Genomic DNA, 15,062 nt, shown 5'->3' with positions numbered 1-15,062 from the left:
ACAGTGCAGCACATACTTATATACAATGCACAATATGCAATTTTATATAAGAGAAGCCAGAGAAGAAAACAAGTAATGGAGCTTCACTGCTACACACTAAGACATTTAAGGCAAATAAAGCTTGTGTTAGGTTATTTAATTTGTCCACTTTACTGCCACCACTACTTTGTCATTACTCTTTCTATCAAAAGATAATAGCCTTCATCATGAATGCAGAAATATGCTGCTAGTTAAAGCAGCACTCTCACACTCACAGCATACCCGCGATTTTTGTAATATTCATAAGTATATCACTCACTCAAACAGGGAAGGTCAAACCCCATATGTCAGATGTCTAAGTGCAGAAAATAATATCTTTTGGAAAATCGAAGTGTTTAAATGTTGCAACAGGCTAGCCTAGTAAAAGTCATAGCAAGATAGTAGGGCTGGGCAATATGGCGATATCATTATTGTGGTAAATGATGTTAAAATACAATTTAGTATTCTTTGAACATATTGTACATATCATCAATACTTGTAGGGCAACTGCATGTATTATTATAAAGAAAGTAAAAAAAAAACTGAAAAAAATATATTATGATATACTGTGTATAGTGAGAATTGTTTACAGTATTGCTGTATTAGATTTTTGCCATATCACCCACCTCTGTAAAATAGCTTATGTTCCTTCTTTCAAACTCTTTCAAATTTTACCCACATAATTATTTGATTATTTACAAGAGGCAATTTCAGTAAAGATATCTGCACATATTCCACTGTGATAAAGCACTCACTACACTCTCAGTTTTGCCAGCACTTTGTTTTTAAACTGCCTTTAGGATGGCCTGAGGAAAAAGTAGATTTTTGTTAATTATTAATCTCAAACAGACAAAATATGTTGTTACCCGTACATCATTTAATTTTTGGTTAGCAAAAGGGATTTATTTTAGGGTGTTGAAGAATGTGCAATAGAGAATGCTTAGATTATCACATCAGTGGCCATATTTAATCATATGCAAATGTTTTGGCACCCTATTCAAACAATATTTTGTATATTTTTCTTTGTATATATTTCTTAGTGATTATTGCTGAATGTAACGCAAATTAAATAATTAAATAAAAAATAAGTAAATAATCTAAATTTTTGACATTTTTTGAGTTTTTTTTTCCCCCAATATGTTCAACATAAAAAAATAGCAGTTGTGCTCTAAAATTTGCAAAACAAAATGCTATATTTAAGTTTCTTCCCTGCAGAGGATGTGTTGACATATTTTCACTTCAAATCAGCAAACATATAATTAGACCTGACAAACAACTGTATAGTCCAAAGTTTACTCATTTGTCTATCAAACTAAATCATTCCTGGGCGCTGTAGCATCACCACAATTTCCTATACAGATGTAATATACTTTATGCTTGTACATGCTGTATTTAAAAGAGCAAGACAGCACTCTTACACAGGTGGATATATACACTCAAAACACCATACTTTCATTGTGACTCATGACATATGCTTAAGCTGTTGTTGTTTCGACAGTTTGTATGCCTCTGTATGGGCAGAATAGACACCAACAGGATGGTTATGTATGTAAACATAAATGTGGCCATTAGAAAACAGACTGGAAAGATTGAAGACAAATAAAAAATGTTGTTTTACATTAGAACACACAAACATACACAAACACCCGTGCACCACACAAGAACATAATGTTGCCTCTTGAGCATGACTCAGTACGCCACATCATCACACATGTGCTGAAGATACTGGTGATTAGACACTAAGACAGACCTGCTCCCACACACACGTCTGGTTGTCCTGCCCATCTCCAGATGGATAGATTGTTGTTTTGAGTGGTGCAATATGAAAGAGTGCTGTAGAGGATAAACATACCAGCTTCTTTTTGAGGACATGTCATCCATTACAGCCCAACGTACACTAGCACGGATGGAAAGAGAAAAGAAAATCTCTGCTTTAGTACTCTGTGATCATTTATATTTATTGAAAAGCATCTGCAGAGTTGCTTTAGGTTAATATTCACCTTATGGAAAGAGGTCCAGAACAAGCAGGTAGGTTTAATAAAGTGATTTTGTTTGTTATTCTAAAATGACTTAAAAAGGCAGTAGTAAATGAACAAAGTAGCTGTTTAGGATTAGTTTGCTTTGATGCATAACATGTTAAATATAATAACAGCAACAACAATAATGGTTTGCATGAGGTTATAAATAAATGGAAGGTTTCTAAACTGGTGCTAAATGAGTTTTTACTTTAACCGGGGGTTGTTACCATGGTAACTTGGTGAACTATCATTGGGCCCAGGCTATTATATTATACTGCTTTATGTTATAAAGATAGTATTTGTAATTCATGCCAGTAGTAGTAATTATTATTATTATTATTATTATTATTATATTTTCTTTAATGGCACTTTTTAAGAAATCCAAGGTCATCAAACAAAAAAAATTACAGAAAATGGAAAACAAATAAGTGTAGCAAACAGAATGTGTCATCTTGTACAGACGTGTTTTAAGATTTAAACAGATAGAATCCAATTGACAAATAAATAGAGGGAGAGACTTCCAGTGTCTGGGTACAAAACAGTTGAAGTTTGCAGAAGTATTGCAGAACTGAAGAAAAGCAGTCCAGGTTATATTAATAATATGTAGCTCGAAAGTGAGCACATGGTCCAGGATTACACCAAGGCTCTTGACTTGGGAGGAAAGGGTACTGAGTGGCTGTCGATACATAAATTAACTCTGCATATTTCTTATAGTGTGAACCAGTGAGGAGAGCCTCACTTTTATTACCATTTAACTTGAAAAAAAATTGGGATTGTCTTGAAAGCTATTAATTAGAGCAGAAGGAGCAAGGGTAGTGGGCTTTGAGGAAAGGCTGAGCTGGGTGTCATATACTTCCATGATGACGGAGAAAAATTCCCAGTGGTAGGAAATATATGATGAACTCCAGAGGACCCAGTACTCACCCTTGGGGGACATTCTGGGGAGTACTCAGACCTGAAATTCCTAGTTTGCACAAACGGTAAAATATGAGGTAAACCAGCAATGGGCAACACCAGCAACTCCAAACCAACCCAGTCTTCCAATAGTAATGCATGAGAGATGATACAAAAGACAACAATGAGGTCAGTGTGGATGAGGATAGAATGCAGACAAGGCAGCGATTTCAGTGATGCGGTTACAAAATTAGAGGTAAGGAATGAGTTAATTATTGCTGTTGTCAAGGGGGAAATAGAGGGCCAACAAGCATTAACTCAACTAGTAAGAAGTGGATCAAGCTGACAGGTGGAAGCCTTAGACTGTGAAAAAGCTGAGACACATGGTTTTCTGAAACAGATTTAAAAACGGAGAGAAGTAGTTATCAAACCCACCAAAAGCAACAGCAGCTGAGGTAAGAAGTAAAAAAAAAAACAACGAATCAGTAGTTTCGTTCAGTAGAGTGATGAAAGGTAGCTTGAATAGGGTATTGACTATAGCAAAAAAGACGTCCTGTTTCCTTCTCTAGCAGTAACAAGACAGTGCTTGTAATGTAATATATGCTCTGAGTGCATACATTTATGGATCATGGACCATTTAAGACCAGTCATTGAAGTGAGTCTCTCTAAGTGGTGGCTCATAGTTTCTAACTGGCAAAGCTCATGGGTGTACCATGGTGTAGTATGAGTGAAAGAAACCTTTAAAGTGTTCAGAGCAGAAGAAATGTAACAGGCTGGGCTGGGAAAGGAGTCAATCACCTGGTTAGTTCACTTTGATTGATATGTTTGACATTTGGCTTATTTAAGGAAAAGGAGCATGAAAACACACAATTTTATGGTAAGAAATAGGGAACTCAATAGGAGTGAAATGATTTGGTGTAATCCCGAAGCAGCAGACCAAGTCCAGAATGGGGCCTGTTTAATGATTTAAGAAATTAACAAACTGTTTAAAACAGCCTAGAATGAGTTAAAACTACTAAATTCACTGGTACAGTTATCTGTATGGATATTACAGTTTCTTACTAAAACAATATTGGGGATCATATCACTAAGAGAAGTTACTAAGGACTCAAAATCTGAGGAAGGCATTCGATAGTTTTGGTGGTCTTCGAAGTTGCCAGTAATTCAAAAGAAGATTAGTCTGGGAATGTGACTTGTTTTCACAATGAATCATTGTGATACCTCCCCTCTACCTGAAGATCCAGACTTACTAATGTGTGCAGAGCCATGTGGCACTGCTTGATTTAGTTGAAAAAAAAAGTCATTAACTCAGGTTTCTCTTCATTAGCTTGGGTTTCTCTTAATTCACACACAAATCTTTGGAACAGTCATGGGCTGGAGTTTAGGAAAACGGCCCTGTGACCAGAAGGTCGCCAGTTTGATCTTCAGAGTCGACAGTATGTGACTGATGTGTCCTTGAGCAAGGCACCTAACCCCCAACTGCTCCCCGGGCGTTGCAGGTAGGGCTGACCACCACTCTGGGAAAGTGTGCTTACACTCCCTAGTGTGTGTGTGTGTGCTCACTAGTATGTATGTGGTGTTTCACTTCACGGATGAGTTAAATGCAGATGTGAAATTTTCCCGTTGTGGGACTAATAAGGGTCTCTTAATCTAATCTTAATTAGGCTGTTGCCAGATCTTAATAACACACAATCAAAAATCTATATTTTGTTCATTCATGAGTTCATAAACAGCCCAGTGTCCACCGAACACACTCCTCCTCCTCACTATACCAGAAACACACACTGTGAGCATCAAAAACACTGTACTTTTTGACTCAGACTAAACTGCATGCAAAGTTTGATGCCAGCCATCCAGTCAGCTATCTAGTCCTACTCCTTTATTATGAGTTTTTTTTTCTCTTTGTTCCCGGGGGGGATTGGAGCTATTTTCAGTGTGAGCTCCAGCCTGGAGCATCATTCCTGCATGGTTCCGCTGAGTTCTCAGCCTGACCCCTAGCTAGAAGGCGTGCTTCTGGGTGCATTTTTACTGAATCTGTTCACTCAGTGTGGCTTCTCTGAATTGAAGAAGAAAGGAGGCCAGTCTGGCTCACTGCTCTGTGAAAACACAGTGAGAGAATTACACGTGACTCTGTTCCAGATCCACAGCTTGTACGTGTGAATTAATCACCACATTCACAAATATGTATATCCACATGCGAAAACACCCAAATACACACATCAACATTGGTTTTAATACAATGCCAACACATAAGGTCATACTCCTTTCTCTACATTACAGAAATTTTGGGCCTGAAAATGTATGTCACACAGTCATACACTTCTAGCTGTGAGCAGTGTGAAGCAGGGATGGGCTGAGTGTGATTCAAAGTGTGGCAGAACTTGGCCTCCTTGAGAACGTAAATGGTGTGGTTCTTAATGAGCACTAATGTGCTGTATTAGCAATGTCAGTATTGCAAAGGCCAACATCGCGACAACGATTCCTAACAATAATCCATGCAGTAAAAGTGTTTATATACATTAGAATGAAATATTTCCTCTAAAGATTTAGTGCAACATACAGAGGCAGAGACGGTGTTTACAGAAGCACAGTGTGTTTCTGTAAGCAGAGTAACTGTCTAATCTCACCACTCAACCCAATTATTATTCTCTAGGAAACAGCTGAGTGCATCACTACAGTTTAATCTGATTATGCTAGAGCAGTTAAGAATTGTAGTGACACTATATATAGTTATTCCAGTTAAATGGAATAATTTTTTTTAATTACAAGGTTTTTTTTGTTTGTTTTTTTTAAACCATTATTTTGGCCAGTAAAAAAGAGTACATACTGTTGATCTAAATTTCCACTTTTTCAGAAATTGGTGTAGTTGAATTAGCACCTTCAGATTGTTGCCTGTATCAACAAATTAACACATTTTCTTAGTTTGACCCTTGAGGCCATCTGTAATAGTTCAGGCTGAAGCCCAGCTACGCACATACAGTATGTTTCTATGATAGAATCCCTGTCTGTAGCCCTCTTCAGCTTTTATGCAGCCTGGAGAATGTCTCCTGTATGGTTCCACTGAGTTCTCAGCTTGACCCCTAGTGTAAACGGTGTGGTTCTTAATGAGCACTAATGTGCTGTATCTGCTGTGATCTACACAGCTCTGCTGACGCTGGTTTACATGCAAGCACCTCAACGACTCTCACCTAACCCTAACCTAGCAGGAGAGTAAACTATTTCACTGTAATTTTGGCCTCAGCATGTTTGAAACATGCAAACTACATTTACATTCAATTTGCATTCTTTATCAACAGGTTTGAGCTTGCGCTTCTGAACATTTCTCTTCTAAAATCTGATTGGGTCAGGCATGATTGAAGCTGTTGTAAAATACCTGTTTTAAAACCAATCCCTTTTTCTGTGTACAGTGCACAATTCCATTCCTAAAATGTGATTGGCTGAAGATACCCTGTGTAAGAACAAACAGAACCAGGCTGAAAGTTATTTTCTTAACTAAAACTAGGCTGATCAGCTCAGCAGACAGCTAACAAACTCCTCTAGTAATATTCAGAGTTAGGCCCTGAAATAAAGGATTCATGACAAAATTATAACAGACAAAGATCATATGTTCCATGAAAGTTTGAAATGCCCAAGTTTTTGGCAAATGTGCTATAAGAAGTATTAAACCAAGTGTGGGAAAAGTGTGGCACAGTCAGCTTGACACGAACATAACACAGAAAGTCTCATATAAATGCATTATTTTTTCTATTACGGAACAGGTTTTAGACTGGCCACACCACTCTGGAAGCTACGTGACTTCTTTAAACAAAACCACTTGACCACACATGACTGTATAGCTTATACAGTAGCACTTATATTCGACAGAACTCCATCAGCATAGGCATGCACATGCATGGGTATTGTGCATGAAGCATGCACAAGCAAAACGCACATGTATATGCACACACAGTACAGTTACTAATTGACAGAGGATTCGACAGCATGGGTCTTCAAACAGGTTTCCCCCACTGCTTGTGATAGAGTTGCTGTGTATGGGGCTCTGCTGTATTTAATCAGAGCACCACCTGAGCTGCTCCATAGAAACAAACATCCCCAAGGCATAGAATCTATTTACCTGGCGTTGGCTGAAAAATACAGACTGTCCAAATATTACCTCCCTAACAGCAGAGTACCGGTGCTGTCTTGCCCCTGGGGGTCAGCAGACGTCTGTCACAGCAGATGCATGCCACCAGGATAGCTTCAGAGGCTGGAAATATATATCACACATACAGAGAATACACTTATCTGGACCTGCCAAAGGGTGTAGATGTACTTGTCTCTGCATGCAGTGCATGAAGCATCTCTACAGACATACTTAGTGTTTCATGAACCAGTTAAAAGCAACGTTCAATATTTATGATTCAAATTTGTCAGCACTAAATTACTTATGTTGAATGAGTTTTTGGGGGCCATCGGGGTTTAAGGCATATGAAATGGTTTGTGTTGTCTGTGAAAAGGATTTGCACAATATGAACAAAATACCACAATTATATCTGCATATTGCTATTGCCGTATGAATTTCAATATATTGAAGAAACTTCTGTAGTCCAGTGCTGGAGCTACAAAGCTAATGTTGCTACAACAAGCATGTCACATTGCATCCATATGCCTGTGTAATGGGCAAGCATGTAAATGGGAGTTAGTTTCGAGAAGGGAGTCAGAATCTTTTGTTAGATCATCTGAATACCTTGGTAAATTTCAGAACCTCCACAGAAACTAATCTTGTGTGGCTATAATTGCTCATAGCTCACAACAGAACATTCACTGATTGGTTAGAGGATCATTTCCATATTGCTGCGTTCTGCAATGCCAGTGTTACAAAGGCCAACATCGCAATAACGATTCCTAACAATAATCCATCTAGTAAGTGTTTGTGTCAAAATCAAGATTAAAAAGAACATTCTGTCCCATTCACATATACATTAGAATTAAATATTTCCTCTAAAGCCTTAGTGCAACATACAGAGACGGTGTTTACAGAAGCACAGTGTGTTTCTGTAAGCAGAGTAACTGTCTAATCTCACCACTCAACCCAATTATTATTCTCTAGGAAACAGCTGAGTGCATCACTACAGTTTAATCTGATTATGCTAGAGCAGTTAAGAATTGTAGTGACACTATATATAGTTATTCCAGTTAAATGGAATTATTATTTTTTTTATTAGGTTTTTTAACCATTATTTTGGCCAGTAAAAAAGAGGGAATACTGTTGATCTATATTTCCACTTTTTCAGAAATTGGTATAGTTGAATTAGCACCTTCAGATTGTTGCATGTATCAACAAATTAACACATTTTCCTACTTTGACCCTTGAGGCCATCTGTAATAGTTCAGGCTGAAGCCCAGCTGCACACATACAGTATGTTTGACATGTTGACAGCCCTATTATAAATGCATTTTGACACACTGTGTGTGTGTGTGTGTGTGTGTGTGTGTGTGTGTGTGCGCGCATACATGCAAGCATGTGTAAATGTTTATATGTAATTTGGACTTTCGGTTAATTTCTGCAGCAACTACTGAAGATCCGTGAGGAGCTTAAACAGAAAGATATGGAGCTGGAAAAGAGCACAGATGACAAACAGCAGCTGGAGAGTCAAATCCAGAGCCTTAAGGAAAGAATACAGGCCTTTCCTGCATCACACACTCTTCCTGTGAGTAACACACACACAAACACACAAAGAGTACATATAGAACCTCTCCTCATATAATTCATCTCTCACATGCTGTTCTGGGAGATGTTGTCGATCACTGTCTAAGCCTGAGGCTGCAGTAAAAATCACCAAGTCCTTTTTTCCTCCTGATGCTGTCCGCACTGTGCGTGTTTAGTCTGGTGAAGAGAAGGAAGGATGAAGAGGATGAAGGCTGTCAGTTTGAGGACACTGTATTAATGAGTCTGGTCTACCAAATATGTTCAGGGGATTTGAGGTGAAGTGAAAATATTCAGGTGCACAAAGTTCAAAGAGAATGTCCCTGCTCCAGAATCAGTTTAGAGATCACACATCAGGCTTTCCTGCTTTGCTAGCAAAGGGCCACATTCTTTAGATGATTTAGATTTAAAATTTACCACTAAACAAATTCCCTCCCTGTTCTTTAGTATTTAGAAATGCATACACATCAGCATACTACTAGCGATTTCTTTATGCTTTTTATAAAGAGAAGGTAACACAATAATAAAAAAAGTAATAAAAATAACCATAATACATCAAAATAACAGTAAACTAAGATAATACAGTGGTTATCTTAGTTTTTCACTGTGAATATACTCACATTTGTGGGGTTCTTTGGTCGTTTGCCCTACCACTCTATCTCAACAACAGTCGTGATACTCTACCCCTAGGCATAAACATGCAAAGCGGAAGGCTAGGGGCTAAGTGGTAGGGGCGATGGGCTTATGTTTGCACAGTAGCGTGTTTATTGTTTCTGAACTTGCCGTTGTCCTGTTGAAACAACAGTATTTAGCATTTGCCATTAGTTTGTTGTCACCACTTAAGACATGACCATAAGGATTTGAGGTGCAACCAGATTTCATGAAGTGATAGTTTGAAACTGGTGTTAACTGAGTACATAGTAAAGATTTACAAACTAAGTACAAACTTGGGCAAAGCTGGTGCAGCCCAGACCAGCTCAGAATGAAGCTCAGGACAAATGTTCCTGCTTTCCGATAAGTTCTGAACTTCGTCTAGTGAAGGGTCACAGCCTTTTGAGATGCTTAATTTTACGACTGCATACTTTGTTAGTAGAGCTGGTGCGAATGCAAGCCGAGTGTTTCAGATGTTGGGAGTGAGATTGAATGTGCCCTATGGCTCTGAAAGCACGCTGTGTGTGTGTGCAAACACACCCACAGCTGCTGCATTGATGAAAACTTATGGCACCTCTGTAGCATGCAGTGGTCACAAGCCACTTCCAGTTTACTCCATTTCTTCCACTGCTGTGCACAAACACATCTTTCATCAGGGACAGCCTCATGACTGGTTTGCTTATAGGACAGTTTGTTTGTTTTTTTTTTTATCGGACCAAAGCAAAATGGAAGCCAAAAGCTTAGACACACCTAATTGCCTCATTAAATCTATGCTGTTGATAGGGTTAAACCTAGTCTATGAATCTATAGTAGGTGACATAATTTGACTTGAACATTACACACAGGGAGATGCAGCCAGTCTAAAGTCGCCAAGTTCCAGCCTTGTAATATAGAACAGTAATAGGAGGATAGGAGTGGCATTCACCACTACATCTCACTGCATCCACTACTGCATCAGAAAGATGTGAGCCACTTTGAGGAGTTTAAAACTTAAGTAGTTATGGTTTATTTACACTTTTATACACCTACATTATCACTGTGCAAAGAAAAGCAAAACACATATTTTTTTAGTTTTGAGTTTTCTACGTCATTTAAACACAGCAGCTGTTCTGGGGGGAGTTTGGACAACAAAATGTTACTTTTGTCAAAGTTTTGATGTCATCACTTCATGAAAAGTAGTCAAAATGAGGAAAAACTACTGTGAGTGAGTATCCAAACTTTTGATTTGCAGAGGACAGGTGAGATACTGAATCGAATACAAACTCAGATTTAATACCACCAACACATGCTGTGTAGTATTTGCTTTTTATCTTGCATGGACAGATTTGGTTAAGTCTTGGCCCCCTTTAGTGGGAAGCAGATTTTTTTGCATTAAGCTGCATTTTATCACGTTACTCGGTTGAATCAGTTTTGACCTGCTGGCTGACTGATGGCTGATAAGGTAAAGCAGAGAGAGTGACAGAAATGCTGTGTGCTGCTTTAATGCTGATGCCTGCAATGAGATGAGATTAGTATGAGAATCAGTGGTGCGTACAGAGCAGGGGAGGCCATGAACACATGATACCCAAATGAATCATCTGAGACAGACTCATTAATGGAGCAAAAGGAAATCAATTTACTGCTGTTGTTTCTCCTGTAGATCTGTGGCCGCTGATAGTGAGAGCTGTTAATTTTTGCATGTGTGCTGATGTTTTGTGTGTGTGTGTGTGTGTGTGTGTGTGTGTGTGTGTGTGTGTGTGTGTGTGTGTGTGTGTGTGTCCTGCATGCTGTGGTTAATTATCTTCCTTATTGTCCTGTCCTTTCTCAGCACTCGGGCCACTCTTTTAGGTTAACCAACTGAAATTACATCAGCAGTCATTACACACTACAGAACATTCCATCAGCCTCCTCACCCCTTCAGCCTTGAACAGTCACTTCATTTCTGTAAGTTCCTTTCGGCAGTATGGAACGGGTCATCGGCGCTGTCAGATGGCGCCATTATTTGTGTTTGATTAAAAGAGAGAATATCCTCGGGAGGCTTTTGGTCCGCGCCTGCCGTTTTTAGAAACACATTTGTAAAGCTGACCCTCATCAGTGTGGTTAGTTCTCACTCTCTGTTGTGTACCGCAGGCTCCTCCCTCTGTTGTTAATTTCTTATTTGTAAGCATCTGCTTCTTTCCTATAGAGACTCAGGGCCAGATTTACATTGGTGAGCACAACGAAAAAGGCCTTGATTCGTCCACAATATGTTCTCACAACGCACCTGAATTTAATGTTTGATTCACTAAGCCTGCAGCTAATCATGCAAACTGAGCGTAGCACTGCCTCTTAATTGCCCGGAGTTTAAACGGCACAGTGAGGTTATGTAACCGTCAACAAGCTGTAGACAAAACACAAAATGAAACATCAGCAATGAAGTGAACAGTGTTTTTTTTCCGACCAAAACATTCTACACTGTGTTATTTTACTCTGGTTGAAAATGGATTTTATGAAACAATAGCATGGACTGTGTGCACGTATTGTGGCCACATTACAGTATATTTGGTGATATTTCTTCTCACGTATGTCCACCTGGTCCTGAGAGTTTATACAGTTTTATCTGATGGTAAACATTCTTAAAGCACATGTTTGAAGCTCCTGCCTCGTTCTAACTGCAACACCTGCTACCATTGTTAAAGGAAGCCCGTCAATAACACAACTAATGCAAATGTATGCCTGATTTTAGAAAGTGGACCAACATCCGTGCAAAACTTCCACCGCAAGTTGCTCAAACTTTAGTGAGTTGAGCAGAACATGTAATCAGCAGCACTTGTAATATCTCAACCCACTTTTGTGCAGTTCTTCTCTGAATGCATATGTATGAGGGAGAGATTGCACTATACTGTGGTGCCTAAACTGCACATTTAGGCTCATGTTCCAGATTCATACATAATACAGTGGCAGAATGTGTGCCATTTCCGTGTCTGTCCTTAGTCTTGGTACCATACGCCTGTGTGTGTGTGTGTGTGTGTGTGAGCGTGAGTGAGTGTCTACTCTATTCAGTGACTGTTTTTAATTGCCTGTAGATGGAGAGGCCAGAGCGGGATGACAGAGGCAGTGATGAAAGTGCAAATCACACCAACGTAAGTGATCTCCATCTCTGCCTGCTGTCCATACTAACACATCAGTGTCTCTCCCTCTCTCTCCCTCTCTCCTTCTCTCCCTCTCTCCTTCTGTCTCTCTCTCTTTCTCCCTCTCTCCTTCTGTCCATACAACCAGTTCCCATCACATCAGCCATTACTTCTGTCTCTCCATCTCTCTTCCTTTCCTTCTCCATCTCTTCTTTCCTTTATTTATGCTCCCATCATCTTGGTCATTATGCCTCACTACCCGCCCACACACACCATATTTCTGCTCTCTGCTTCCTCTGCCTCTTTTATCTCTCGCTTCCTCTCCCTTCTTCATCTCACCCCTTCCTCTGCCTATTTCTTCTCCTTCCTTGCTTTTGCTGCTTCCTCTCCTTCCTTCATCAGCCTGTTTTCTCTGCCTCTTTTGGCTCTGCCTCCTTCCTCTTCCTCCGTCCTCTCCCATCTTCCTATCCCACCTTCCTTTCCCTGCTTCCTCTCCCTCTTCCATCTCCCTCCTTCCCTTTGCCTCTTTCATCTCCCTCCTTCATCTGCCTGTTTTCTCTCTCTCCTGGCTCTGTCTCGTTCCTCACCCTGCCCTTTCTTTATCCTTCCTCGCCCAGCTTCCTCTCCTATCTTCCTGTCCTTCCTAACTGATCCCTTTCCTCCATGCTTTCACTGCCTCCTTCCTCTACCTCCTTCTTCTCCCTCCTTCCTCTGCCTCCTTTGCTCCACTTCTGGCCACCCTCGTCTTTCAGCAGCTTCCGCCAGCAACATGACAGATCATTAGAGGGCATTGGAGCGGGGAGTGAACTTTATTTGTGGCAGGATAAATCACTCTGACACAACTGGGCGCAGGCCTGGGGAACCAGCAGAGAAGAGGAGGACAGCATGGGGAGAGGAAGAGGGCCATCCAGGGGTCAGAGTGGGGCATGACCTGACCTGTCCTTTCAGTCCGGTCACCCAGCAGATGAACACACACATTCACACACTCAAGAGCCACTCCATCACTCTATCAGAAGCAGCCCAATGCAGCCTTAGCATCACTAACACTCTGAATTCCTGTGCTGCCTCTGTGTCCCTCACATGCTGTCAATGTCTTCCATTCCATCTATCTGCCTGTCTGTGTCCATATACCGCTGGGTGCCAGAGATAGACATCATTATTCAAATGCATAGATATTAAAACTCATTTGTTTACTTTGTTGGATACTTACATTAGGCATGTATATAAGTATACATTGTATACTTTTTAAATACATCATCCATTTTAAATACCATCCACTATCATCCATTTTAAATACACTTGCTTACTCATAAAATCTCTTTTGTGGCTAAATAAGCTTTTAAGGCTCATATTAAAGAGGAAATATTGTGATATAATTACATTAAGATGCAAATAAAGTCATTCAGTGTTTTGATGTTGATGTCTGGTATAACTGTAGAGAAACTTACAGACAATTCACTGGTTACCACATCAGACCATCTTGAATGTCTTTATTTACATTGAATTCTGCAGAAAAACTGGTGAAATTCCCCTTTAACTGAATCTAAGGGAAGCTACTCTATATATATATATATATATATATATATATATATATATATATAAATATTCAAGGAATAATGTGGTCATCTGGTGATATGTTAAATTACACCTAAAATACAAAGATAAATCACTAAATCATGTAAATAATCAGGTATGAATGAGCTGTTTTGCTTCCTGCATGCAGTAAATAGATATTAAACATTGCACTCCTTTATGTTTTATTCGTAGCCATATTAATTCTCTTTGTATATTAGTCTCATTGTAATGTGTGATTTTTATTGAAATATTTAAATATTTATTTAAAAAGATATGTATTAAACAGAAATAAAATTGAAACCCCTTAGACTTCCTTAAGTCCAGAGGTCCAGATGTCCTTCTGTGCTCTTGTAACAACACTATAACTTACATATTAGTTTCATTGTGATTACTGAGTAATTCACAGCACTTACTGTATAATAAACATTAGGATGAACAGCAGAATGATGAAGCTTTAGTTTAAGAGGTTATGTCTGTCTATAGCCTGTTCGTGTTTGTGTATTGCAGCACACTGCACTCTGTCTGACACTAGCTGTGTTTTTCTCTGGCTGTAGGATGTAGCAGCAGTGTCGGCGGTGGTTTCATGTAGTCAAGAGAAGGAGAGCCTGCCGGAGAAGGGTCCTCCCAGCCCCGTCAAGTCAGAGAGAGAGGCCCTGCTTGTGGGTATGTGTGTAGAGCTTTCTGAGTGTCTGTGATGCGTCTCTTGTTTTTCCTGCTTTATCAAATCTGCCAGAAGACGATATTAAAAAATCTCCTCATTATCCCCAGCTCTCTGTAACGGCATGTGTGTTAATTGTCTGGCCAAATGAGTTTCTTCATCACGTCTGAAGGTTTTAATGGCTGGAATTTTGGCTGCTTGCCCACATCACAGTCAAAGAGTGCAGTGAACTGAGTGTGTTTTAGAGATATACATGAGTATGACATTAAAGCCCAAACCAGGTGCCCCAATTTTGAGACACAACCCATACTACAAAATGTGAAGCCCAAAGCTGACTTTCACACATTCACATGCAATAGCAGAGACAGACTGGCTCAGACATAGATTTACAGTTTTTTGCTTTGTTGCGAAGGGTTTGAATTGATTGACATAAAATGCCCTGCTGGAATAAACTGGTACTTTGCACATCTGTC

At 39.5% G+C, this 15,062-nt stretch overlaps 1 protein-coding gene across 4 annotated transcripts in view; it reads left to right on the top strand.

The window, feature by feature from the left end:
• enox2 (ecto-NOX disulfide-thiol exchanger 2) overlaps window positions 1-15,062 on the top strand; it is a 253,893-nt gene that overhangs the window by 231,192 nt on the left and 7,639 nt on the right. For all 4 annotated transcript variants that reach the window (XM_017721483.2, XM_017721484.2, XM_017721486.2 and 1 more), the window contains 3 exons: window positions 8,480-8,620; window positions 12,312-12,368; window positions 14,486-14,594. In XM_017721483.2, coding sequence (XP_017576972.1) covers window positions 8,480-8,620; window positions 12,312-12,368; window positions 14,486-14,594 — 307 coding nt within the window. The remainder of the gene's footprint in view (window positions 1-8,479; window positions 8,621-12,311; window positions 12,369-14,485; window positions 14,595-15,062) is intronic.

The sequence above is a fragment of the Pygocentrus nattereri genome, chromosome 11 (assembly GCF_015220715.1).
Source record: "Pygocentrus nattereri isolate fPygNat1 chromosome 11, fPygNat1.pri, whole genome shotgun sequence".
NCBI lineage: Eukaryota > Metazoa > Chordata > Actinopteri > Characiformes > Serrasalmidae > Pygocentrus > Pygocentrus nattereri.
The sequence above is the reverse complement of the archived record's forward strand: the minus strand, read 5'-3'. Positions and strand labels throughout refer to the sequence as shown.